This window comes from Pholcus phalangioides, unplaced genomic scaffold (genome assembly GCF_987345545.1).
Source record: "Pholcus phalangioides strain wild (caught in Gottingen) unplaced genomic scaffold, Ppha-v1.0 ptg000010l_1, whole genome shotgun sequence".
In the NCBI taxonomy this organism is placed as follows: domain Eukaryota; kingdom Metazoa; phylum Arthropoda; class Arachnida; order Araneae; family Pholcidae; genus Pholcus; species Pholcus phalangioides.
This window is the reverse complement of record NW_028301603.1, coordinates 33,558,209-33,585,960: the sequence shown is the minus strand read 5'-3', so window position 1 is coordinate 33,585,960 and position 27,752 is coordinate 33,558,209. Positions and strand designations below refer to the sequence as shown.

The 27,752-nt window shown below is 43.0% G+C and overlaps 1 protein-coding gene across 1 annotated transcript; it reads left to right on the top strand.

Moving 5' to 3' along the window:
* Positions 1–431: 431 nt before the first annotated feature.
* Positions 432–27,752, top strand: Pu (GTP cyclohydrolase punch). Its single transcript, XM_089238161.1, is given in 7 exon segments — positions 432–555; positions 558–797; positions 19,894–20,003; positions 20,947–21,002; positions 23,861–23,892; positions 25,707–25,791; positions 27,493–27,752. Coding segments are annotated over 7 exon segments (669 nt in total). The 5' UTR covers positions 432–536; the 3' UTR covers positions 27,620–27,752.

Genomic DNA, 27,752 nt, shown 5'->3' with positions numbered 1-27,752 from the left:
AAGTTTTATTATTGTGAAAAAAAAAAGGGAATTGAAGTTCACCCACCAATAAAGGTGAACCCAACAGGGCCTGTGATTGAATTTCTTTCCAAAAAAAAAATTCTTTTTTTTTTTAATCTTATAAATTGTATTTTTATGTTCAGCCATTTTTCTGTACTCTTTTCTCCTCTTCCCACTTGTTGAACTTCAGCAACAGTCAGTAGGATGACGTCACCGAGAAAGCCACGCCTCTTTTTTCCTCTCCTCACCTATTACGTCACGAGAGCGCCGCTCGTAGCGCCATCTGTGGATGAAAGATACCTGACGGAAACTCTCGGAAATGAACAGATGATTTTGTGACTTCGCCTCAAAACATATCACCTCTAATTTATTCTTTTTTTCCGCGATTTCTCTATTTCCCAGTTCTCGTTATAACTTTATTTTATTAATTAGTAATTCCTCCGGACTATTATTTATTAATTTTTATTTGTCCGGTGACGGTATGTCCGGTAATAAGCCGAACAAAGTGGTCCGCGAAGAAGAGAGCAAAGTTAAGAATGGTGAAGATTACTCTTTCATCAACGGCAATGGTATCAAAAAGCACGCCAACAAATTAGTCCCGAAGTTCCTGTCCTACGACCGGGACCTGTACCCGGAGCAACCAGAACCGGACCGGGTGTCCGAACTCACCGGAGTCTACCGGCAGCTCCTGACCGGGATCAAAGAAGACCCGGACCGGCAAGGGCTCCTCAAGACACCCGAAAGAGCCGCGAAGGCCTTCTTGTTTTTCACCAAGGGTTACGATCAAACACTCGAAGGTAAATATTGAAATTTTTCTCCTATTTAATTATTTCATGAGAAAGGTCCTTTCATTATGATGATTTTTTTTTTGTTCATTATCACCACTTACGCGAGGAAACCCTTTGGTCCCCACACAGAGAGAATAAAGGAGCCTCCTGCTCTATGCTCTTACCTTGAAGAGTTTTTGTCCCCCTTCCAGGTGCAGATCCAGAAGGATGCGATGGCCCCTCCTAAGAGAAGAAACAAATGGGAAAAGATGGTTTGTCCCGTGAAATACGGGATGAACGTCGCCCCTCCTGACACATCACCCTCCATCCCATAGGCGGAGATAGACTTGGAAGTCTGAGGGGGCACGATGATGATGATGTCAATTCATATATGCATATATACATTAGATCAGTCAACTTCATCTTTGACGCTGGGGGGGGGGGGGGACGGTTGATGCCCCAAGCCCCCCGTACCTCCACCCATGCTCCATCTGCGCCTAGCCCTCTAGTCAGGGTCGCAACTAGATTCTTTGTCATCCGGGGCAAGCACGCATTTTGGCGTCCTTGTGGTAATGTAGAAGGCGCAGTTAATCGGTGAATTTAGCACCCCCGTCTAGTTCAGCGTGGGGGGGGGGGAACCCCCGCCCAGGTTCTTGCATCATCACAAGTTTTTCTAGCTTGCACGCCCCCTCCCCCAAAGATTATCCTGAAGCATTACCTCTACATAGGGCATGCTGGCCCGTGGCCCCGGAATGAATCGGTTTTTTATTTACAAATACAAATACAAATACAACGCCACAACAGGCAAATTGCCCAACGAGGTGGCTGACCTAAGAACATCATGGATCCCCGAGCCATTTTTTGGAGTCCCTACCTACTACTGCTACACTACACATGCACCCCCCCCCCTGCGGAACCCCCCAACGATACAATAAATTTAATTCTGAGAGACTGGGCCGACTAAATGAATAGGCCCACCCGTTCGTTAGTCGAGGGGGCCTCACGATACTGAGAGATTCGATGATATAATTTTCGATAGTAAGTATGTACATTGGCAGACAAGTACTTGGAGCTAAGCGGGGGGGGGGGGCGAAACACCACTGTGATCATAGGACCATGATATTGTTGAGACGGCCCTGCTGAGATGCCAGTAAAACTTCCTGTTTCCCCCCACCCCATAGCCCACCAAAGATCACCACGTTAAAGATCCAGTTTCATAATTTGTGGACCATGCCCTCCCCAGAATCCTCCGCAAAACTTTCGAGGGTGCCTAGAACGTGAAAAGTTTGTGTATCCTCTCCTGCTCTTAAGGTGTTTCTCATATTTTTTACCTTTGCGGGACGGTCCATATTATTTCATATATTTTCTGGGGGGGGGGGGGGCGGCTTGAAACGACATGCACGTTATTTAAGGAATCCCCTTAAAATGATTCCCATGGTCTCTCGGGAACGGATCCAAAACGATGTGTTCGGAAGTGACAATGAATGTAGTGGAAATGGCAATAGGTCCCGTATTTTACGGGACAGAAAACCATTCATCTCTCTCTCTATTTTTTTGCCCCCCCCCCCACCCGGCCCGACTCTTTCTGGATCTACACCTGCATCTGCTGGGGCAGCATTTCTTAACTTTTCTTTGCCTAAGTATGGCACCCTTTGGACCCAATTTTTTCTTGTGCCCTCCCGCGTCTTAACTATGGCCCCTCCCTACACTTTCTACTATGGCTTTCTTGAGGGCGAGGCTGACGGGGGTACAGACACGGGCCTGAGACGACTCTCCTAATTTTTCTTTTTTTTTGTTTTTAAGCAAGAAAAATTCACTACGGAGAGTCTCGTGAAAAACTGGCCACGGAGCCTGCAAAACTTCCCAGCTTGGGGGGGCCCTGCTGCAGGATGCGAGGACCTTGCTTTGTACTTATTAAATCAATTTCTTAGTCTCGTAATTTTTTTTTATCTATTTTTTTGAATTAATTAATTTTATTTTATTTTATTTTTTTGTAAATAAGGTAGATCAGGGCCGTCTTTACAGCATCGTGGGCCTCGCGGGTCACTCAAGTTACCAGTTAATATACCGCGGGTCACTTAAGTTATCTGGTAATGTGCTGCTGGCCAGTTAAGTATTTTGAAACTGTACCGCGGGTCACTTAAGTGATTTGTAAGAATGCCACAACCCCCCTTAGCGATCTGGAAATGTGCCGCTTAGTTCATTTTCACAAAATTATGTTTGAGGTCGCATCAGATGACTTCGAGTTCAAGGGCCACGGGTTGAGCACATATGGGCTAGGACAGCTGTTCTCAAACATTTGTCACTTGCGGCTCCCTAAATTAGTTTGATCAACGCTCTGCGCATTCAAAAAAGTGCTCGGTCTCATTATCACAGAAGCCTCCAGGCCATTCCCCTGTGGGCGCATGCGTTGAGAGGGCCCTGAGATGTACTGCCGCATCCACGGTAGTAGTGTAGTGTTTCCCAAAGTACGTATCCGGGGAGCGATGGACCAAGGGGGATGGTAGAAGCTACGAGTATAACATGGGCAAGACGCTGAGATTTCCTTTTCCTTCTTCTTTTAGAAAGGCTAAGCCAAGGGTGCCGAACTTTTAAATGAGTGCGGGCCACTTCATTAGTTCGAAAACGTGTGTCGGGCCACTCTATAAACGTGCCGCGGATCACTAAAATGATTTGGAAATACGACACGGGCCACTTAAGTGCTTTAAAACTGTGCTTCGGGCCACTTGAGTGATCTGGTACTGTACCGCGGGTAGCTTGAGAAGTGTGGGAACTGCTGCTCTGAAACTGCGCCGCACGTCACTTAAGTGATCGCTAAATGTATCGCGAGGTCACTTAAGTCATGTGGAAATGCTTCGCGGACTGCTTGAGCGATCTTTAAATGTGCCGCTTAGTTCATTTTCACAAAATTAGGTTTGAGGTCATGGGCCACATCAGACAACTTCGAGGGCCACAGGGGGTTGAGTATATATGGGCTAGGACCACGTTTCTCAATCGAGGCTCCGCGGCACCCTGGGCTTTCCCCCGAGACATCGCCGCATCCAAAATGTTTCCGGTATGCTGAAAAAGTCCCACGCGACGTCACAGCTGATAAGCTTGTCGGATAACTTCCGTTAATCGGATTATCACTACATCATCCGATTTGGGAAGAGAGAAGTAGTGGTTTTTCTTTCCTGCTGCTTTATCGATGTTTCTTTCACAATCGATGATAAGAAAAGGTGATTTTGAAATGATATCTTGAAAGAAGAGGCGCCGTTTCTTCACGGACGAGAGAAATGGCCTTATCCTTTCGCTGAAATAAACACAAGTGTCCTTATCCTTATTATTTTATCCTATGATAAGCATTCTTTATTGCTCGTTCCCAGACCCCTGTTATCATTGAGATTGTAACTTTATGATGTAAGAAGAAGGTAACAATTGATGGCTCTTCTCTCTTCTTGTCTGTAAGAGTTTGGGAAATACAGTCGTCAGCGCTTTTTTTTATCGGATAGATGGGTACCCCGCTTGAACGGATGAAATCCTCCGGCTCAAAATCTTCTCTTATTGGAAGAAATTATCCCAGTTTAATAATGTGGAGATAGTTCCAGAATTAATGAAGGAATTTATGAAAGCAATAGTTACAAAATTAATGAATGAATCGATAAAAGCAATAGTTTCAGAATGAATGAAAGAATTGGCAAAAGCAATGATTCCAGAATTAATGAAGGGATTGATGAAAGCAATCCCAGAATGGCAACTTTAAAAATGATGGAAAATTCAGAACTGATGAAAAAAATAGTTAATGAACTCCAGATGAAAGCGCTCAATATTTTGAGCCCCCCCCCCCTCCTTTTCCTCAACCGCCCGTTCGATTCGGGAGCTCTAGGATACCGTTGGCCCACAACTAGAGACAAAAATGGATTTACCGTAGTATCTACGAGGACAAACATCCATTTCTTTGCTTTCCCCCCCCCCCCCCCATGATTTAGGTTTATTTCGTGATATTTCTTTTGTGGTACTTGGACTGTGGCAACCGAATGCTCCAGGAGTTGAAAGTGCCAGCCGGATCGAAATTCTCGAGAGAGTTCCCGAGAGATTCTCTTGGTCACTGGCATGCTGGCACACTCACCAGGTCGCGGTTCTCTCGCTCTCCTGGTTCCTCACTGATCTGGTAATTTGCTGCAATGGAAGCAGCAGCCCGCATAGGGGGCTATAGCAGCCCGCTAAGCCCCCACCCCTCCTCCTGTAACTACACCTCAGGTCAAAAGTGAAGAAGTGTGGGGGAAAAGGACGCAAAATATATTGAAAAGGAAATCATAGTTTACTTTCCGTTCAGCAGCGTCAACTCTCGTCACACGTGGGGGGAGAAAGTCAACAAGACATGAACCAAAACATGACGCAATATCAACGCGCAGAACATGTTCGAAGAAATCAAGGCCGAATGCCGTTCCCAACAGATTATATGAAGCACCTGTTTTTTGCATCTCGGAAGCCTGGCGCAGATGCCATAAAAATAATAACACACGCATCCACGTCATGAACGCTGCTGCCGTCAGTGTTTTAATGTCGGATCAACTGTAAGTGTCACAGCGCGTTCGCATTTTAAGTATGTGTATAATAATATGACGAAATGCATTATTTACTTTTTTACTTATGTTTTATTACGGTCAGACGCTTTCATGCGATTACATCAGTTGGATTCCGTGCGGTCCAAAAAACAGAAGCTTGGTTCATTTTTAGCTTAATATTGCCGTCCTGTCCAAAACGGGAAGAGGCCGAGGAATCTGCACAGATCTTGCCGCCCTTCCTTCATTGTACACTTCTAGAATCGTTCTAATCCCGATTTCTACACTCATTCTAGTCTCTTCCAGATTTCTACATTCATTCTAGTCTTCTCGATTCCTACACTCATTCTAGTCTATTCTAGATTTCTACACTCATTCTAGTCTCATCCAGATTTCTACATTCATTCTAGTCTTCTAGATTCCTACACTCATTCTAGTCTATTCTAGATTTCTACACTCATTCTAGTCTCATCCAGATTTCTACATTCATTCTAGTCTTCTAGATTCCTACACTCATTCTAGTCTATTCCAGATTTCTACACTCATTCTAGTCTCTTCCAGATTTCTACATTCATTCTAGTCTTCTCGATTTCTACACTCATGCTGTCTTCTAGATTTCTACTTCGAGTCATGAATGCCAGCCGATCTCCCCGATAAAAAAGTTTCGCCACAGAGAGAGCAACAGGCCTACAACGACACAAATATTCAGTCATTACACTTCACATTGGAAATATAGATGGCAGCACTGAAAAAAAAATCAGACACAACACTAGATACGCACTCAGACTTTCGGCGCAACTCACGCCGTAGTAAATTGCTCATGGCAACAACCGGAGTTGTGCTCGGTCTGAAAAAATTGATGAAATAAATAATTTCGGCGTTGAAGAAAGAAATAATCCTAGCATACATGGAAGAAATAATTATAGCAGTGGTTCTCAACCGGTGCTCCGCGGAGCCCTTGCGCTCCGTGTGAACTCACCGGTGGCTCCGCGGCCGCTCGAGGAAAATAGAAAAAGCTGTAAATTTGAAGAAAAAAATATATAAATGTTTTTGTACAATAAAAGTAAATAAATAATGTGCCTACGGGGCTTCGCCATAGACATCATTCACCAGAAAGGGCTCCGCGAGTCAAAAAAAAGGTTGAGAACCGCTGAATTATAGCTTAGGCACCACCTCTTAATCAGGGGCGTATCGACCTTCGAAGAGGATACAAAAGTTGTGTTTCCGAGAAATTCACCCTTCAAAAAGCATTAAAATCAACAGAAATTGGTTAAAATCAGACACGTAAAAGGTATTTTCTTTCGATATTTTAATTTTTTTAATCGAAATATTGAACTTTTTTCTAATTTTTTCGAAGGAGACATGCCCCCCCCCCCCCCTATCCTCCCCTGCGTATGGGGTCTCTTCTCTGAATATACGCATTTATTGTCATAAATCATTGTGCCAGATCTTATAGTGGAACCCCTATTAAACCGAGATCTCTCCGCATGTCCCTACAAAGGAGTGGGGGATGGCAAATCTCCAGCACGGGGCCCGAGATTGTTCTCATAATTTTTATTTCAAACCATAAGTTCATAATATAGAGGGCCCGTAAAGAGTCTTACCTGGGAGCCCACCAAAGGTCTCAGCTTAGGGGTCCTACTACAGGATCGGAAAAGAGCATAGGTCTCCGTGCCATGCCTGATTGTACTCTCGTGGTGGGAACTCGAGAGGTTGCAGCCCCAGGCCGGTAGCCAGAAATTTCGTTCGGGGGGGGGGGGGGAACAAGTGGTCGAACAATAGATTTGGCCATCTTTTCCCCTTTTTTTTAATTCGGGAAGCACATTCCCACAAATCAAGAGCTTTATCTATAACCATTACCAGAGCTCCCGTACAAGAACGTTGGCACGTGCTTTAAATAAACATGAAAATGCTTGAAATGTGATCAGGATACTAATCATTGTATCATAGGGTGTTTAACTGAGTTGTCGGATTTTTTTACACCATAAATTCACTATGGAGGAGGCCCCACTACCGCGATCTAAGTCTCTGGGGCCTGGCTCCCAGGATTGGAGGGGCGGGGGGGGGCACTCGTGATGAGCACAGAAATGCTCTCGGGGAAAGGCAAAATTTCATTCCTACAATGAAACGTGCCCTCCAACTTTTTTTTCTTCCAGATGGGGGCATATTGTCCTTCACTTCACCTGCATCGACCTATTTCACTGCGCATTGTGAAGCCTTAGTTGGTGCCTTTTCCTTTTGTCCATAACCAGTAAATGGGTAAAAATAAAATTTTACCAACCTCAAAATATGCCTTTCAGGAAAACAACTATACAATACAGAATGTCGTACATACATTGGGAAACGTCATATTAAACTGGAAGCCGTTCTGCCACCTACCAATTAAAAAATACAACTGTTCGATTGACTGCTTTTTGATTAATGTGCTGCATTGAAAAAATAATACAGTACGATATTAGCAAATATTTTATGAGCAATAATAATATTTTTATTATTAAATTTACTGCAAAATTTTAAACAGTTAACATATACGTACAGTAAATTAATGTAAGTAACACTTACAAAGCGTCATTGGTTCCTAATTTAATCAAAAAGCATATAATACAGATGATATGACACAGGTTCTTCATTTTATGTTTTTCAATTATATGAAGCTAAGGATGACTGCAAGTTGCGCGGTTACTTACGTTATTTTACTGTACACAAACATCAACTATTAAAGTTTTGCTGCAAATTTAATTATTCAATTTATATTATTGTTTAAAAACTATTTATTAATATCATATTGTATTGGTTTTTATGCAGCACGTCATTCTTAACCACTTCTAATTTGGAGGATCATTAACAGTTGTGTTTTTTATTTTACAGGTGGCGGAAGGGGGTTCTAATTAAATGGTATTTCCCAATATAATAAATACATCCTGTACGGTATAGTTATTTTCCAAAAGAGATATTTTGGCTGGTAAAAAATTTTTCTTCACCCATTTGTTGGTTATGGGCGAAAATAACTAAGAAAGGCACTACTTTTTCATGGTTAATGAGTTTACAAAATATGGGCGTTTGGAGTGTGAAAATGACTGCGAAGGCATCCATTTGACAGGTCTGAAAGAAAGAATGGGAGCACTTCCGTGTACGCAGAGTTTCTGCGGCTCAGAAAAAACATCGTCTGCGCCTTAGAGAAGAAATAATAGTAATTATTATAATAATTATTATAATAATACCCTTATTCCTCCTCTGCAGGTGAAATTGAAGAGTGTGTCCACTATCTGGAAAATAAAAAGGATCCTCGATACCCCACGAAAATAAATAAAAAAAATATATTCAGCTCAGCAGGATTTTTTTTCCCCTCATTTCAGCTTCAGTTTCCCACGAAATTCGAGCACTTGACAAGGAGCACATAATTAAAGGCCCTCCGATGAGGGCTTCCCTCCCCCGCGCCCTGCAGATACGGATTTATCGTTTTGTGGACTGTGGGCCAGGGGCGTAGCCAGAAATTTCGTTCGAGGGGATAAGCCAGTGATAGAACAATAGATTTGGCCATCTTTTTCCCTTTTTTCGGTCATTTTCTCACATTTGGGGGGGGGCAGCAGACCCCAAAGTTCCCCCCCCCCCGCTACGCCCTTTGCTGCGGGCAATACAAATTATTTTGCCCATTTTTATTCATTCACCCATTTTTAGTCTCGTTTTCTTGACTACTCATTCCTACAAATTAGCTGCCCAGGTCAGGCCAAATTAGCTGTCAGATGTCCCAGGTTTTTTTGCTATGTTTCGCGTTGTCCCGAAAAAGGCTTTCAGGACGCCTGTTTGTCCCGGTTTTTGCTTGTGCAATGAAATAGAGTTATTTTCAATATTTTTTTCAATTTAGATTTTAGCTACGTTAGATATTACACTGATATTTTATTATTTGACTATATTTTTGCCATGTTAATATTTTATGTAACCAAAGGACGCTGAACCCATTTTGAACCACTGAAGCCCCGTTTACATGTGCAATATTTGGGTTTTTATGGGGATATTTGTGTGAATATAAACGTTCTCGGCATTTTTTCCCCCCCATCCTTGGGAAGTATAAAATAAGATTTACACCCGCACAAATTTTTTGCGGTTTCGTGCCGCTTTCCCATAATCCTCTGCGATTTTTTCTCAATTGCCGAGTTTGGCTTTACAGGCAGAAATTTCGAGGGTTTCGACAATGTGATTATAGATAATATTAAAGAAACCAGACATATGGCCTCTCGCCTTTGCTCCAATATGGGATATAAGCCCGTTATCTCAAAAGGTTGGGATTGTCTCTTCTAGGGAAGAGCGTTTTCAGCGTTAATCTAATGATTTCAATCGGTTTTACGTTATGCACTTGAGCGCAAAGCACTGTTGCGAAAGTTCACACTAAAAACCTTCGGAGTCGCTGAAACGAATTAATAAATTTTGCATTGATTCCTCTCTAAGGGAGAAGGAAAAAACTATTTTGGTTTCTGAACAATTCGGTTTACGAACGGACATCCGTAACAAATTACTGTAGTAAGTTCGTAAACCGCGGGTCGACTGTTCCTAGAAGCATAAACGTTACAGTATGGGACTAAGAGTACTTGAGTCCAGTTCCCCACCCCAGTAATTTATGAGTATATAATGTAATCTATGAATGTAACGCGTCTAACCCTTCACGGCATACGCCCTTCAATCACGTATATACGGGACGGGACGTCTGGCAACCATGGCTCCCATATCCTGACGTTTTACTCGTTTTTGCGCCTCTGTCTAGAAGTAGTATGACAATATTTTCGTAATACGTTGTTAGTTTGAAATTTTACGCTGTAATGCCCAACCAATGAGAGTTTTAAGAATGTTCCGGTTTTTAACAACTATTTCCGGTATTTATCCGGAAATTTATTATATTTTGCAGACACCGTACATACACCTACCTCGTACACATTCCTCTGCGGAATTTCTAACGAATCGGTGCCTCCGGAAAGCGCGTGTGAGTGTTGTGAACCTAATGTGGAGTTTGTTTTCTGTGCAATGCTTGTTATGTGTAGTGCTGAAATCTGCTATCCATTTTTTCTAACTAGGCGTATTTACTGGAGGAAGGGCTTAGCGGGCTATATAAGGCCAGTGCGTTAAAATCAGAGGGGAGGCAAATTGGAAGAATGCGTGGTCAAGTTAATGACATAGCACCTGGACAAGCATGTGAATGACCAAAAGAGCGACCTAACCTAGAAAGTGTGTGAGCACGAGAATATATAAGCATGGGAATGACCTAGAGAATGTGTGCGAGCATGGAAGCGAATAAAATAATGACCCAGAGCATGTGAATGACCAAAACATTGACCTAGAGAGTGTGTGAGCATAAGAGTGACGTAGAGAGTGTATAAGCATGGGAGTGACGTAGACAGTGTGTGAGCATGGAAGCGAACAAAAAATGACCCTGAGCGTGTGCAAGCATGTGAATAACTAAAAGAGTGACCAAAGCATGCGCAAGCTTGTGCATGACCAAAAGAATGACCTAGAAAGTGAGGGATCAAGTGAGGTAGTGACGAAAAGAGTGACCAAACCATGTGAAAGCATGTAAATGACAAAACGAGTAATCAAGAAAGCGAAAGACCGGATCAGTGAGTGACCAAGACAGTGACTTTTCACCGTGAGAACGTGGGACTAAATCACTGCATGACCAAAAGAGTGGCATAAAGAGTTAATAAGTAGTAAGTATGTAAATAATCTGCAGAACGGGAAAGAAGGTCAGTGAGTGACCAAAATAATATCGTATAGAGTTTGCAAGCATGTGAGTGACCAAGAGAGCCAGGTGACCAAGAAGATGACTTATAGAGAGCAAGGATCAGTGAGCGACCAAAAAAGTGTGCAAGCATGTGAGGGATCGAGAACTTGATTGGTCAGTGAGTGACTTAGAGAGTGGGGTCCAAGGCAATGAGCGACGAAAACAGTGACAGTGACCAAGAAAATGTGCAAGCGAGTGGGCAAAAGAACGACTTAGAGACAGAGGCGTAGTCACAGGACTGGAAAGCCAAGCAGGTTACAGCGCGGGGCTTTCAATTTCAGGAATGAGCGGTCAAGAAAATTAGACTAAAATGGGAGTAGGGGGTGGCAAATTCGTGTAAGCGCCCACAGGCGGCGGAACCATAAACGCGCCTGTGGCTATTCACAATTACAGGACTTGAATAAAAGTAAGTGGCCTTGACCGCTGACGTGTCCACGTGATTTCCATATTGCGACGATAAAAGATGCAGGAAATAAAAATCACAGAATCCTTTTTAGAATAAAGGGAGCTCACAGATGAAGGACGCGACGTTCTTGATGTTAGAAGACAAGCAATTGAGGCTGCGCTCTTAATGGGCTTTCACTGAGCGGGAAGTGATTTCTTCACTGGCATCATTTCTTGCGGCCCCCCCCCCCCCACTTCCCGCGACAACGTTTACTTTATTTTCACCCTTGAAGTCAATTGTTCAATATCGCAAGACAAATATTGTTCCGGGTAACCTTATTTTTTCAAGTTTTCCGATGGTTTTAACTATGGCCCCTCACATCCTGGGGCAGAGTCCCCCCCCCAGGCTGGGAACTTTGGCGGACATTCCCAAGCCAGACTTTTCACGGGCCCTTCTATAGTGAATTTATAGCATGGAAAAACAAAAAATAGTGTTATTTGTCTCGGACCCCATCGCCTGCGCGATGTTGGAACTGAACTTGAGTTTTGCCGCTCAAACGAGACAGTCACGCGGTAGGCTCGTTCTTGTAGGTGCGTTCTATTGCGTCCGCGGATTGAAGTAGCCGTTTCGCAAGCTTCAGTTCGTCTGGGCCAAGCGCGCTGATGATGAGTTGGAACTTCGTGAGAACATCTTCGATCTTGTGAATGAAGAGCAATGACTCTGCGCTGCTGAAGAAAAGTTCGGGTTCGCGGCTCCAGAAAAGGTGGCAGTTTCACATTCGTCGCCATGACAGTAGGTAACGGTGGAGGCGGAATGGAAATTGAGCAGAAGAGCGTTCGGGATCGGTCGGGTCACCACTTGTCGTAGAAGGAATAAGGCGGTTGACGACAAACACCTCCTTCTACGATTCAAAGATATTATTAAACAATTAAACACAAATAAACAGAACCTACAAGAACGAGCGTACCGCGTGACTGTCTCGTTTGAGCGGTCAGTAAATTTGATAAACAAACAAAAAAAAAAAAGTCCTAAAGGGCTCCGCCATAGAAATTATACACTGAAAAGGGCTCCGCGAGTCAGAAAGGGTTGAGAACCGGTGACTTAGATCATAGTTTCCCAACCTTTTATTGTCCAATTGCCCCCTTCTTCAGAAATGTTTTTCTCCCATCGCCCCCCAACGCAATCTAACCCATAGGATCCTATGTTATACCCGTAGCTTCCACCGACCCCCTGAAACTTTCCACCGCCCCGGGGGGGGGGGGCGTTAACGCCCGTGTTGGGAATCACTGGCTTAGATGGTAGAGTACTCGTCTGGCAAGCGTGGGACCGGGGTTCGATTCCCCTTGGGGGGGCAGAGATGAATTTTCTTAATCTTCATCTCCACAAATAACCAGTCTTTCAATGAATCTTGTGTTAACAAGTGGAGAGGACGTTTGTGTAATCACACCCCCCCCCTCCCCCTCCTGCAATATGAATGGCGAATCTGAGCTCTCAACACGTTATTCATGGATACTTTTTCTCAATAGAACGTATGCCTATAGGATCAACGGCTCGTCGGTAAGGCACCGTTCAAGTATTACGTCATCATCAATGGGGGGGAGCGGGTTCCGATTTGCTAACTTTTGATGACAAGGGAGGTTTGGATAATGCTTACGTCATCAACCACCCTTTATGGAAAATATGAGTTAGGATTCAGAGGGACAGAGCTGATGGCGAGATTTTGCTGACAAGAGGGGAGGGGGGGGGGTCAAAAATGGCAAAAAATTTGCTTACTTTACACTTGAACGGCCCCTAATTTGCTTTGTAACAAGGTGTTAGCTACGTGCAGCACCCTGTATGTTCCGGTTGGGCAAGAGTAACGTACGTCCCAGCATTTATTTTCAACTGAGATCTAACATTCGCTCCTTATCATTCGACGGCGGTTTCACTGAGAGACGAGGGAGAGTGATTACGCAACTGACAGCGGAGATGCTGTACATTGAGACGCCACTGCATATCACCATCACTTCTGCCCGTCTGCAACGGAATTCCGTTCGAACCGACAGAGAGAGAGTGACGCTCTTTGATTGAGAAATAATTAAACGTACCATTTCCCTCCCCGCTTTTATGCACTTTCACTTCCGACATTTATTATCTAACACGTAGTTTAGGTTATTTACTACGAGAGCCGGTTTCTTATTTTTCCTGTCGTCAATCAGCATCATTCGTTCCGTGAAGAAACCAATTAGATCCGTGTCTTTTTCAGCCCATGGCCCCCCTTTGGGAGATATTTTCTTCTCTGCCCCTCCCCCCGGTCATATACAGGGCCCCCTCCCTCTTGGGAGGAGTAATGGTAAGTGCTCGAAGGGTCCCACAAAGAGCTGTGTGAAAAATGTAGATGTGAAGAAATGATTCTTTCAAGTGAAAATATGGTGGGAAAAAGTGTGACCACTTTTTAGCGAAACTGCCCTTAGAACCAGGGTCATTTTGACGCATGTACCAATCCAGGCATTGTTTATGATACCTCGTAGCCTCATAGCGAAGTGATTTTTCTGGGGCTATTATCTTACCTGGATATAGAAGTTTAACTGCCAACACATTTACCTACTCACTCTCACAAGTTGTAACTAGATATCACTATCGTGATGCCCCCCCCCCTCCCCGGGCAGGGCCTGTTTTTCGCATGGCCAAACGAGGCACGTGCCCACAAATTTTCAGGGCCTTGAAACTGGTTGCTTTATGTATTATAGGTAACGGGTCTATATCCTACCTACGCCTCTGCCTCAAAAAACAAAAAATATAAGGGGGCCTCAAAAATTCATACTGGGTCCATTGCCCAAACTTATTAGAAACGCACCCTGCTCGCCGGGATCCCATGAGTTAAGATGGTACTGAGTAGGCACCATGTGGATATGAGTTCCCATGGACAATGCCTGGATTAGTACATGCGTTAAGATGACCCTGGTTCTAAGGGCAGTTTTGCTGAAAAGTGGTCACGCTTTTCCCCCACCATATTTTCACTTGAAAGCACCATTTCTTTTCATCTACATTTTTCACACAGCTCTTTGTGGAACCCTTTGAGCACCTGTCATGACTCCCACCCTTCACTTGATTTTCTGCTGTGGCCCCCTTAAAATGTCCTAGGACAATAAGGGGGCATATGACCCCCCGTTGAGCTTTCAGTCCGCTTTCTGCACGCACCCCTACACATTTTCCATCGACCACACACCGACATATTTTCCATTGAGTATATACACATTTACACATTTCCATTGAGTGCACGCACCTACGCATTTCTGTATTTCTAGAAGTAACAAACCTCCTACGAAACTGAAGGAGAACACAGTTCTCTTTAACTCATTTTTAGAAATGCTCAACTCACGCATCCTAAGCACATGTAGGTGTGCGCAAGTCTGCTGTGGCATTTTTAGAGATTAGACGCGATGCTAGGGATATAAGCTAGTCTCCTACACATTATTCTTTAGGGGCACGCACAGCTGTCAATTTTTTAAGTGACACAAATATCTGTGCATTTCTTGGAATAAGTAAGCTCCTATGTAAAGAATTTGCATCGTAGGGGCTTCGAACTTATTTCCAATTACTAAAAGAATCATTTGGCGAGATTTTGCAACCCACATTGACGATACATTTCGGTCGCTCAGCGATTCATCTTCGGAGGCTACTATAATGAAGAAAGCACAACGATTTTACTGTCATTAAGGGGCCGTTCAAGTATTACGTAAGCAAATTTTTAGCTATTTTTGACCCCTTCCCCTTGTCAGCAAAGACAACAAAACTCTGACCCCCTTCCCCCCTTGTCAGCAAAATTTGGTCATCAACTCTGCCCCTCTGAAACCTAACGCATATCGGTGGGATCAGAGAAGTACACGGGGGCGGGGGGGGAGTCCATAGTGGGGCTCGTGGCCCCCTCCCATGATTAAAAATTTCTTTTTTCAATGCAAAAAAAAAATTGTTTTTTTAATTTGAAATTTGGGAAGACAATACCTTCATATGTTATTATAATCAATTTCTGTTAATTTCAATATTATTTGAAGGCTATGAACTCAATATTTACCTTTGATAAATTCATTGCGACCCACCCTCTAAGCCATATAATGATAAATCGCACAAAGGCCCTTGGCCCGCGGATAAAATATGGCCCCGGGGGGTTATCTGATGCGGCCTGCCCTCCTCAAACCTGATTTTGTAAAAATGACCTAAGCGGCGCATTTTCAGATCGGTTAAGTGTCCCATGGTACGATTCCAGAACATTTAAGCGGCCCGTGGCACATTTTCAGATCACTTAAATGACCCGGGACGCAGTTCCAGAACATTTAAGCGATTCGTGACACATTTAGAGAGCCCTTGAGTGACATGTGACGTAGTTTTAGAGCACTTAAGGGCCCCCAGTGCGGTTCTACATCACTCAAGTTATCCGCGGCACATTCTCAGATTATTTAAGTGATCCGCGGCATATAATTACGGATCACTTGAGTGATGCGTGGCACAGCTCCAGAGCACTTAAGCGGCCCGGACACATTTCCAGATCACTTGGATCCGCGAAAAATTTAGAGATCACTAAAGAGTGGCTCTGCAGGGCACTTATCAATAGGGGGGGGGGTCAATATCTTCATAAAGGGTGGTTGATGACGAAAGCATTATGCAAACCCCCCTTCCCCCCCCCCTTGTCATCAAAAGTCAGCAAATCGGAAACCCCCTCCCTGTCCCATCGATGATGACGTAATACTCAAACGGCCCCTAATGAAAAAATCCCTACCTCTTTTTTTTTTTCAGAAAATCTCTTTTATATTTGTCTGCAGGGGCGGCTCAAGCGAGGGTGCACCCGGGTGGCAGGTTGTTGGGGGGGCGGTTTCTTGGACTTTCGTTAGACACAAAAAAATTTTAAAAATTTCCAACAGTGAAAATTCGCATGAAGCGAAAAATGCACTCTATCACAAGAGGCGAACAGTAATTTCAATAAAGTCAATTAACGCAAAGGAAATAATTTGTTATCACTTGCCCGGTCCCTGAAGCATCAGAAACGACTTTGAAGTAAATTTCCTTTATAAAAATCACCTCGTTATACATCAACTTCACAGGATAAGTGTAAGTAATGGTGGCCCATCAGTAAGTTCTGTTTTGTGAATTATCTGGTATAATTAAGAATGCAAAGGTTTTTAACAGCTAGCTGATGCGAAGACATATTTTCGGAAAGAGAGAAAAATTCAACTGCCCCTGCGGGGAATCGAACCCACGTCCTTCCAATTTCCGGGTAAACTACCTAGACTACCGGGGCAACGAATGTCTCAATATTTCCTTGGAGCTCGTATGTGCGCTGAACAGGACAAGAATATATCTTCGCATCAGCCTAAAAACGTTTGTATGGATAGCGGACAGTGACGTCATCCTCGGATAAGTCGCCATCTGGTGCCACCGTCAGCAATCGTGAGCTTTGGCCTGAATTGCGTCCGACCGTCCATGTACGGTCCCGTTCAGTGCACAAAAGCTCCAAGGAAAGATTGCGGTAATCGTTGCCTCTGTGGTCTAGTGGTCTAAGGCAGTGGTTCTCAACCTGAGGCCATATGGCCCCCTTGCGGTCCTGGAATATTCTAGGGGGGGCCACGGGAGAAAGTCAGAAAAAAGGTGATCCACCACGAGGTGGTGAAGGGAGTCACAGAGAGCTGTGAAAGAAAACCTTTAAAAGTGAAACATGGTTGAAAAATATTACTACTTTCAGAATCCATCAGATCCGTCCATAGAACCAGGGGCATCTTAACCCTTGGGTCTTCATGTCGATGATGGAGGGAGGAGAACTGTGCCCTATATGGGATCTGGTACTATGATTATTTTTTTTTTCCATGTGTAAGCTGTTACTTCCAGATAAGTATGGAGGGCTGCCAGAGCAACGGTTGATGTGTTAGGAGGGTAGATTTATCGTGCAGGTTCGTTGGATCGTCCCGTATTTTACACAGACCGTTTTTTACCATATAATTTGACCCCTGGGAGAGATGATATTCCACCATTTGAATCCGTGCCTAGCCAGGATTCCAGAGATTGAACTGATCTATTAAAATTTCATTCATAATAAAAAAAATAGAAAGTATCTCACTCTTAGATGAGGGTAGAGGGTGCCCTGGATAGGACGGGGGGGGGGGGAGCACGAGAAAAAATGCAATCCATAAGGGGGCCATGAGCTGAAAAAGGTTAAGAAACACTGGTCTACGGCGTTCACGTGGAAAGTGAAAAGACGTGGGTTCGATTCTCCCCGCAGGGGCCGTTGGATTTTCTCTCTTTCCGAAAATATATCTCCTCATCAGCCAGCTGTTGAAAACCTTTGCATGGATAGCGGAGAGTGGCATCATCCTCGGCTAATCAAGAATGTTAGAGTAACGAGAGAAACCACTTTTCACTTTGAAAACACATTTTCTTAAAAAATTGGGATAAAAAGCGGGACGTATGGTCAAGCCAACTTTCTGATCGGAGAATTGTGCGCTGCTTTCTCCTGAAAGCAAAAATAGGTTTATCTCAAGGTCTCCTAGGATACAGCTCCGCCAGCCTCCCGCCAAGGTCGTCTTTAGGGGCGGCACATAAGGCTTTGCACCCGGGCGGCGGGTAAGCTCGAGCTGCCCCTGTTTGAGTACGGTTTTAGTACAGAATTCTCATTTTTCAAAGTTGGAGGCTTTTTTTGTTGTAAAAAATATCTATATATATCACTATAACCTCCATCTCGTAATTATTATTATTATCAGTAGTATTTATTTTAAAGTATTTTTTTAGATAAATTTACCGAAATTTTACGAGTTGTGATGTTATTGTGCCCTCTTAAGTTTTTGGTGGTGGAAATTTCCGACTTGGGAATTGATTCACTTGAAAAACCAATCGCATTTGCTTCTTCGAGCGTGTCTCCACGTTGATGAGATGCTGAGAAGTGTCCTTTGTGTATCATAAACAAAACCCGAACGCTTCGATGACTTTAAACATTCGCTTGATGGGATTATGGGGACGGTCCTCTCGTAAAGATGGCGCATCTATATGTTATTATTATTTTTTAATAATTCTTTTATGGAATCAGAAAAAAAAAAAGTATAATGTAGGTGCTGGAACAGAAACTGATTTTAAAAACTGCGATTACTTTGAATAACATTCATTATATTCTAATTTTTTAACTGATGTGAAGAGTGATTTTTTAATTATTTTTAAATTGGTGATTATGAGGCTGATTTCAATATATCAGATATGATGTTATATGCCATCATTAGACATAATACTATAGGATACACCAACGGTTCCCAACCCGTGACGGGACATTCAGAATTGCGGGGAAAATAATTCACAATTACTGAAGAAGCAACCAAAAATTGCGCAAAATATATATAAAAAAATGACACGCTAGCTTCCTACGCATATCCTAGGCGTACACACACCCAATAACGTACAGTAAAACCTCGTTATAACGACAGCACTTTTAACGTCTTTTTTGCTAGGTCCCCGTCACTTTCCATAGGTCCCCGCGTGCATTGTTACTGAATTGGGATTACTCGTTATCAAGTCACCCCGCTTATGAAATCATTTTTATTCGGTCCCGAGGGATGAAGTTATACGGAGGCCCGATTGGATTAATAGTTGTTCCCCCAATCGTTCCTCCCATGCATTATTAGAATAGCTAGGTTTCCTATGTATTTCTGGAGGTGATAATGGGCAGGTGCTAAGCCGTAATACATATTTTCAGTGCAGTATTCCTCCAAAGTATTTCCGAGAACAGGACGCAAAGATCTCGTGCTTATTTTAGGGGGGGGGGGGTGTAAGCAAACATCCTATTCATTTCTTGGGGATGTGCAAGTCCTCGTCCTCATGTGTCTAGGACAGTGGTTCTCAAAGTATGCGTCTCGGCTTCTGGGGGTGTCACCAACCTATGTCATGGGTGTCGGCGGAAAATAGTCGGTATTAAATCGCCTGTTCAGTGCTTTGCTACGGAGAAACGCTGACTGAGGCGAGAGAGTCGCTGTCGGCAAAAGTTTCAGAACCACTGGTCGGGAAAGGGGGAGATAAGCACACATGCATCCTACGCTTTCCTTGTGGTCTGTACATTTTCTACGCATTTTTAGGGGTTCAAAAGTCTCCTAAGCATGAAAACCGTTGAACAAGTAAACTACGCATTTCAAACTGTACACAAAACTCGTACGCAATAAGGAATAGGCAAGCACACTCTGAGAAACATTGTTTGATGTATGAATGAATGTATGATTTATAACTTTGGAGAAAACGAGGTATCAACTTTCATGTGAATGTGGATAGTATGGAAATTGACGTGTTGTCTCGAGGATCTCTTATAATTTGATAGGATGTACGTATGCTACAAAAATATCAATGGCAAAAATCATTTCAGTGACAATATAAGTGATGACAATACATAGTAATAACAGTTGGTTTTATTCTTTTTTCTTTTAGATGTGGTGAACGACGCCATATTCGAAGAAGACCACGATGAGATGGTGATTGTAAAAGACATAGAAATGTTCTCCATGTGTGAGCATCACCTCGTGCCATTCATAGGGAAGGTAAACGATTGTGATTGTTAATCATTTTTCATCAGTTTTTTTTCCCATCCGTACATAAAAATAACTAAAAAAAATATGTGTTCATGGATATTTAGTCAGAAATACAATAATACATCGGTTTATCGTCGGTGTACCCGATAGCGGCTAATTTTCGTTCTCTTACTCAGTGTGGCATTGTTTCTCGTTGCGTGAGCATCACCCCGCGCATCTAGCCCAACAATTCCGTGTGACCAAAGAAAGCTTCCACAGCCAGCAGCCCTTCCAAAAAGAAGGCCATGCCCCATTTTGGGAAAATCTTAAAGAGGCGGCGGAAGCAGACCACTTTGGACAGCCTTCCTGGGCGACATGGGTCCACTGATTCTGTAGCTGGTCCTAGTGCCAAAAGACCAAGAAGGGAAGTGACCCCCTAGATAATGATACCTAATTGATACCTAAGGTCCTTATGGAAGGGGATTTACCCTTCCAAACAATAATATCTGCGCCTCTCTCTCTCCCCACCGTCTTCCATACGCCAATAAGAGTCTTCAGAAAGGTGTGAAAATGGCCACATGTTAAATGTTCATTTATCCTTTACATTAGTCTTTTTTATGTTCATTTTATATAAATTTCTTATTATTTTTAGTATTAAATACTATAAATAAAATGTTTTTGGTATTATTTTGGGGTGTCTCTAAACCGAATTAATTGGATTCATGTGGAAATAATTGACTCGGTTTTCGTCGGTTTCGGATTTCGCCGATTGTTTTTGGGCGGATAATCGACGAAAACCGAAGTATGACTGCACACTAAAATTGACGATATTCACCAAATTTTGGCTGCCGTTAGATAATTTATATCCTTACATCGCATATGATTTGTGACGTCCATTTTGTATACTTTGGAAATCTCATTTTAAATTTTGAGAAGACTAAACTTTTCTCTCTCTTTTTTTTTTTTCATTCAGGTTTCAGTTGGTTATCTCCCGAATAAGAAGGTTCTGGGCTTAAGTAAATTGGCAAGGTAAGGCTGATGAGTTTTTTTTCTTGAGGTGATATCCTATGAATATATGAACATACTGTGTACATTCATATTGATGTGAGGGAAAAATGAAAAGATATGGATTAAGTAGGGGAACTGATATAAGAACACGAACAGTAAACCTCACCCATGCCGTTTAGAAAATCCCAGTACTGTCTGTCACTTCAACAATTTATTTGGATATGGGGGAACAAATGCTAAAGAAAAAGAAGGAACAGAAGCATTTTTAGGCAAAGATAGGATTTCCAGAAAATTGTTATTTATTTGGCGGGGGAGAAAGACCTCTTATCAGTGATAACAACAGTTATTTCGAATACTGAACGGAGAGAATTCCAAATGTGAATACCTCGGAAGAAAACTATTTTTCTTGAAATTGGTTGTTGCTGTAGGGATCGGGATCCAGTTTCTGGTGGAGAATCTTGTTGGATACCCGTGTGCATGGGAACGAGGTCGTTATGACCCGAGACTGTACTGGAATTTCAAAAATCACTTCTCCATGTTCAGTATTTTGTGAAATACCATTTCCGTAATCGTATCAAGTTTTATTCCGGGACTCATTCTTCCAGAAAAATATCCCATCGAATCACATATTCGTACATATTGACCAGTTTAAAGTGCCCCCCTATTGTCGGTAATGGGGTTTGTTATCCCCTTTTTCACGAATATAAATTTAATGAAGGAATCAAATAACCCATCCAAAAAATTTCCTCGTAACCCTTGGCTATTTGATAAAAAAATGCTAAACATTCTTCCTGATGCCATATTTTTCTTTTTTCCGTCGGTATAACTGAGAAGTTGCCATTTTCTTGGCTGTTTGTTTGAATTCTTCTATCCAATCACATTGAGTTTACGCAAGTTTTACGTTCAAAATGCAGAATACAGATGCAAAAATAATAATAATTTAAGACATTGAAATGAACTGAAATAAGCGAAATTCGGATGAAATTCTTTTAAAGAAATAATGTGAAATGTTCTTACATCCCTATATACTAGGTGTTAAAAGTCTCATTTTTATACGCCCTTCATGTTTTTAACCGTTGGTTATAGGCCGGTTTTACACTATAAAAGTTTCGAAAGTTCTTTTATAAAACTTCAAAGTTCGACCAATAAAACGTGTCTGTTATGTTCGAACGAATGCAACGAATAGGCAGGCGTATTGGTTGTTTTGGTTTCTTTTTTCAAGTTTTGTGAAAGATCTTTTATCGAACTTTTAATAGTTTAATCCCGGTGATTGAAGCACGTTTTTAACTAGAAAAGTATCAAGTCACCGCGCTTGAAATGCGCACATTATCAAAACAACGTGTGCATTTTAAGCGTGGATTTAGGATGGGGGGGGGGGGTGAAGATGATCGCTACTATGAAGAGTCGAATGATATGGGGAAATTTCTCTGTCCCGTAAAATACGGGATGATACAATGCACCTGCACAATAAGTTGCTTCTCCGACACCTCACTGTGGATCCGCCTGCTTCAGATTCATTCGCAGCTGGGGATGTCCGCCTTTTCTCCGTTCGAAGCTGAAAGTGTCTGCCTCGGCTTCATTCACAGCTGAGGATGCCTTCCTCGGCTTCATTCACAGCTGAGGATGCCTTCCTCGGCTTCATTCACAGCTGAGGATGCCTTCCTCGGCTTCATTCACAGCTGAGGATGCCTTCCTCGGCTCCACTCGCAGCTGAAGATGCCTTCCTCCGCTCCATTTGCAACTGAAGATATCCGCCTTGGCTCCATTCGCAGCTGAAGATGCCTGCCTTCGCTTCATTTGCAACTGAAATTATCCGCTTTGGCTCCATTCGCAGCTGAAGATGTTCGCTCAGGCATGGATCTAGAGGAGGGAAGGGGACTTAGAAACGGTTGCCTCTCCTGATCCGTCCCGTATTTTACGGGAGGATTCAATGAAATTACGCAATTCGCCTCTCCCGATACATCGTCCTAGATCCACGGGTGACGTATTTTAGATATGTCATTCAATTCACCAGGGGCCGTATATGTAGTGCCGTCTTAACACATAGGCCCACCCAAGCACGACCTGGGGGCCTCAAGAGAAGATGGGCCTCACAAAAATGCGATTTAGTTGAAATTTTCTAGAATTTACCTGGTAGGGCCTAAGAAAAACCACTTGGCCCGGGGGCCCATGATGCTCTTAAGACGGCCCTGCCTATATGTTCTCAGATACAGAATTCAATTTTGTTGCCCTTCTCTCTTGAGTAAAAACAAAAAACAAAATATTCCACGTTCTCAAGTGTAATATTCGCTGAGACATTGATTATTAGAAGTTAAGGGGGCATCTCAGAATGTAAAATGTCGTCTCGAGTTCGTCCCTAAAGCCAGGACCACATTTGTGTCCAGTCTGACCCAATACTCATTCGCAAATATTTGCCTTCCCCCTGATGCAAAGAAGTAGCAGCTGCATGGTCTGGCTACACGATGGCCCAGCCTGTTCCAATGTTCCTTGGTGTAGACAGTATTTGCTTCCAGAACACTCTCCAAGGAAATAATACGATAACGCGTGTTGTGATTTTTGGCGTTCTTCGACCAATGTGTGGCTAGACAGATCGGGAAGAAAGGCGGCACCTTTGTCTTGGGTTGGAAGCTGGAAGGTACTCGACAAGGCTTCCAATACTTTCCAACCTCCAACATTTGACAACCATTGCCAAAGGTGAAGCGGACCACACTGCTTGCCCATGACCAACCTTGGCACGTTTCGGGTCCAGCCTTGACAATAAGTGTGGCCCTGGCTTTAATATATGCTTTTATATATAATAATATTTATATATATAATATAAGGATGTGACTACACCCTGTATATATATAATTGCTTAAAATAAATATTGTGTTTTTCAGGATCGTTGAGGTGTTTAGTCGAAGGCTGCAAGGTGAGTACCTACGAAGAACAATCTACCCTTTTCTTTTCACTGGAATAATTCGTTTGTACACACACACACACACACACACACACTTCTCAGGCGCATGTAGCGCCCATTCTGATGGAGGTACCTACCATGATTAACCTATAGACCATAGGGAAAAGAAAGATTCAATTTAAAAAAAAAAAATTCAATTTCTGACCACCAGGTGAAAAAGTGGCGCTTTTTTTATCGCAGTTATCTTTTCCCTATGGCCCAAATAACGTATATACGAAGTTTCAATGAAATATGTTCAACACAACAGGCGCTAGCTACATAGGTCGGAGTAGCATCAGTATAAATATAAGCTGAGTAGTGTCATATTAGTTATAACCACCCTGATTAAAAACTGCAATGTATAAACCATTCGAAAAACGTAAGTGTAGGCATCTTCAACCCGTTACTCGCGAGCACCACGGTGCTCTTTGAAGCACCCATAGTGCTCTATGCCCCCGCGTCCGATTTCGTGCTCGCGAGCACTTAATCACCGTCCCGGAAACACCTTGTACAAATTGCTTTCAAGGATTAAAAAGCATCCCGATTTCGTGCATTCACTCGTAAAACTTGACGTAACCGGTGCTCTTCTTTAGATGACGAGTACAGTCAGTGCTCGCGCGACTAGAAAAAGGTTGAAGAAACTCTGGTGTGCACAGGGTGAAAATTTAAGTCCGTCCAACTTGTTGATTTAAGGAGCATATCGTAGGCCTTTATGGTCCCGTGTGTATTTGAATGGCAAATACGTGATCGAAAACCCAAGTGTACAAATTTCACTTTTCTCAATTTTTTTGGTATTTTAGAAATTACATCTTTTAGTGTCATTTCACTACAAAATAGTGTCATTTCAGTACAAAATAGGGCTACGAGAGTACATTTCTTTTTCTTACTAGAAAGACATCCTTGTCGGTGTCACTTTTTCAGCTTCTGAAACTTTACGTGTTCAGAGATTTATGAATCAATTTCTGATATGAATCAGAGATTGATTCAATCCATCGCAACAAATTGCGGGAATCGGAAATTAAATTCAAGGTAAAAACTATTCAAATTTTCTGGGTCTGATTTTTCGTGTACACCTTAATAGCTCTTCATGTACCCCCCCCCCCCCAAGGCCGTGCGGCAGCATGGGACACCACTTTGAGAAGCTTATGTGGAGCGCCAAATCCGAGATGGAAGGGCGATAAAACTCATTTTATTGACAAAAATAATTAGGGAAAATTATTTTTGTCCGCTCTCCAGTATAGGCGCCAAATTCTTGTTGGGATGAGGATAAATCAGGTTGGGCTGGGTAGGGGGTGCCAAAAATAGTTCCCCCACTGGTATAGAGATATTGTCTTGAGACGCCCCTGGCCCAAAGCGTACCACATATTGCAAACCACTATCCTGGATCAAAAGTTGCTCGCCATCATCCAGTGGAGGGGGTCCTTGGAGAGATTTTTGTGGATCCATGATCTTAGATAAGAGAAAACAATTTACTCATAGTTTTTACCTTTCTATATATATCGAATATATTATTCTGTAAAAGGGGATCGTGGCCTTCATTTTAATAGATGCCAAAAATAGTTCCTGCACGGGTAGAGATTTTTTCCTTGAGCCTCCCAAAGGGCGTACCACATATTGCAAACCACATGATTACGTCTATGGTAACAAAACTTCGATGGTATCCGTGGATTTTGAATCTAACAAGATCCGGGCTATCTTGAAAATTTGAAGCTGTCAATGGGGGCCATGATCTGACTTGACATTACTGTTCACAAATACTGAAATGTATGATTCTTATGTAATTGCAGTTCAGGAGCGACTGACGAAACAAATCGCGGTTGCGATTACAGAAGCCATCGGTCCAACTGGTGTAGGAGTCGTCATAGAAGCAACGTAAGTCCAATTACGTAATTGTTATAATAGAACTAGTATATCATATGACTTTAACCTCGCCGCTGTGCGAGTCGATCTCCCCGTTAAAAAGTCTCGCCACAGAGAGCAACAGGCCTACAAACAGTACAAATATACAGTCACTACACATCACTCACTTCACTTCTGAGATATAGATGGCAGCACTGAAAAATCATACGCAACACTAGATACTCACTCAGACTGTTAGGTACACACACTTACAATTCCGGCACAACTCGCTAGGTAGTAAATTGCCTATGGCGATAGACCTGAGTTGTGCTCGGTATTAAAAAAAAAAAAAAAAAAAAAAAAGACTTTAACCTCTAAAGCGATTTCTTGGTCCGAATTACAACTGCCAAAGCGGAAATCACTGAACCTTCTAGAAATTGCCACCTATTTTCAGGGAGGAATGTACCTCGTACACATTCCTCTCTACGGCAGGGGTTCTCAACCGGTGCTACGCGGAGCCCCAAGGGCTTCGTGTGCACCTCCCAGGGGCTCCGCGGCGACTCGAGAAAAATAATATATATAAGTAAATCTGATAGATAGATAAATAAATAAAAGATGCCTACAAGGTTCTGCCATAAAAATTATGTACAAAAAAAATGGCCTCGAACCAAACAGGGCTCCGCCATAGAAATTATATACTGGGTAGGGCTCCACGAGTCAAAAAAGGTTGAGAACCGCTGCTCTACGGAATTTCTAACGAATTGGTACATGCCGGAATGTGTACGTGTAGTGAACCTGAAGTGAAGTTTTCTTCTCTGTAAACTGCCATATTCAAATATTAGACAAATCAGAACTATTACACTCACCCGCCTAGATTAAGTATAACAATAACAAAACAGAGAAACGGGGTCGCTCACCAGCACCAAACCGGATTGGCACCCAAGTGGACAACATCTTGGTGAGGATCATTTGCAACCGTCTATCCCCTAGATCAGTGGTTCTCAACCTTTTCAAGCCCGTCCACCGAGAGCGACAACATGCGGCAAGCTACGCGAACGACAACATGCGGCGAGTGACAACCGCCGACATTAAATCAGACGACTAGGGGCATTTGATGTCGTCCAAATGAAAGCGACCTTCACCACGCTACTCAATAGATTACTCTCAGTGGTCATCATACGCCCCCAGTCGTCTGACTCACCGTCGGCTGTCGTCGCTTCCAGTGGATGAACCGCGCGGTCTTAATCACGAAAGAATAAACAGCCCGTCAGAGATAAGTGGATGCGACTAATTGCACATGGCCTCCCACATCCTACAGCAGGGTCCCTGGGCTGAGATGTTTTGCAGCCCCCCCCCCCCTCCAGACCATACTTTTACGTGCCCCTTTATGATGAATTTATAGCGTGAAAAAAACAAAAAACGACGAGAATCATCTCGGGCCCTGCCAGCCTTACCCTTGTGGGGACTATGACTGAATGGCATTGGTCACTCCCGTGTGGGGAGTCGTTAAGCCTATGGATTTTTGTAACTTTCAGAGTGAGTATTGATGTAGGCAAGGGTAGGGGTGGTTTAGCCCCTCCGAGAGGCATGAGTAAGAACGAGGGCGGGAAGTTGGGGTTAAACCCCCCCCCCTCCCAACCTTGAGAAAACCCTTCGTACGCTGCTGAGATATTGACTAACCGTGTTTCGCCAATAATATAACTAATGGGATATAATACTGTTTTTCTTCTTCAGGCACATGTGTATGGTGATGAGAGGAGTTCAAAAGCTGAACAGCAAGACGATTACGAGCACGATGTTGGGCGTCTTCCGAGAAGATCCGAAAACCAGAGAAGAGTTCCTCACCCTCATACGCCAGTGAAAACCCCCTCATTGCTACTAACAACAACAAAAGATAGACTCTATCTCGTTCCCGGAATTATTATATGTGTTTTTTTGTGTTAACTGTGATAACTCGTTGTTCTACCGCTTGATAATAATCGCGTGGTTCTCAA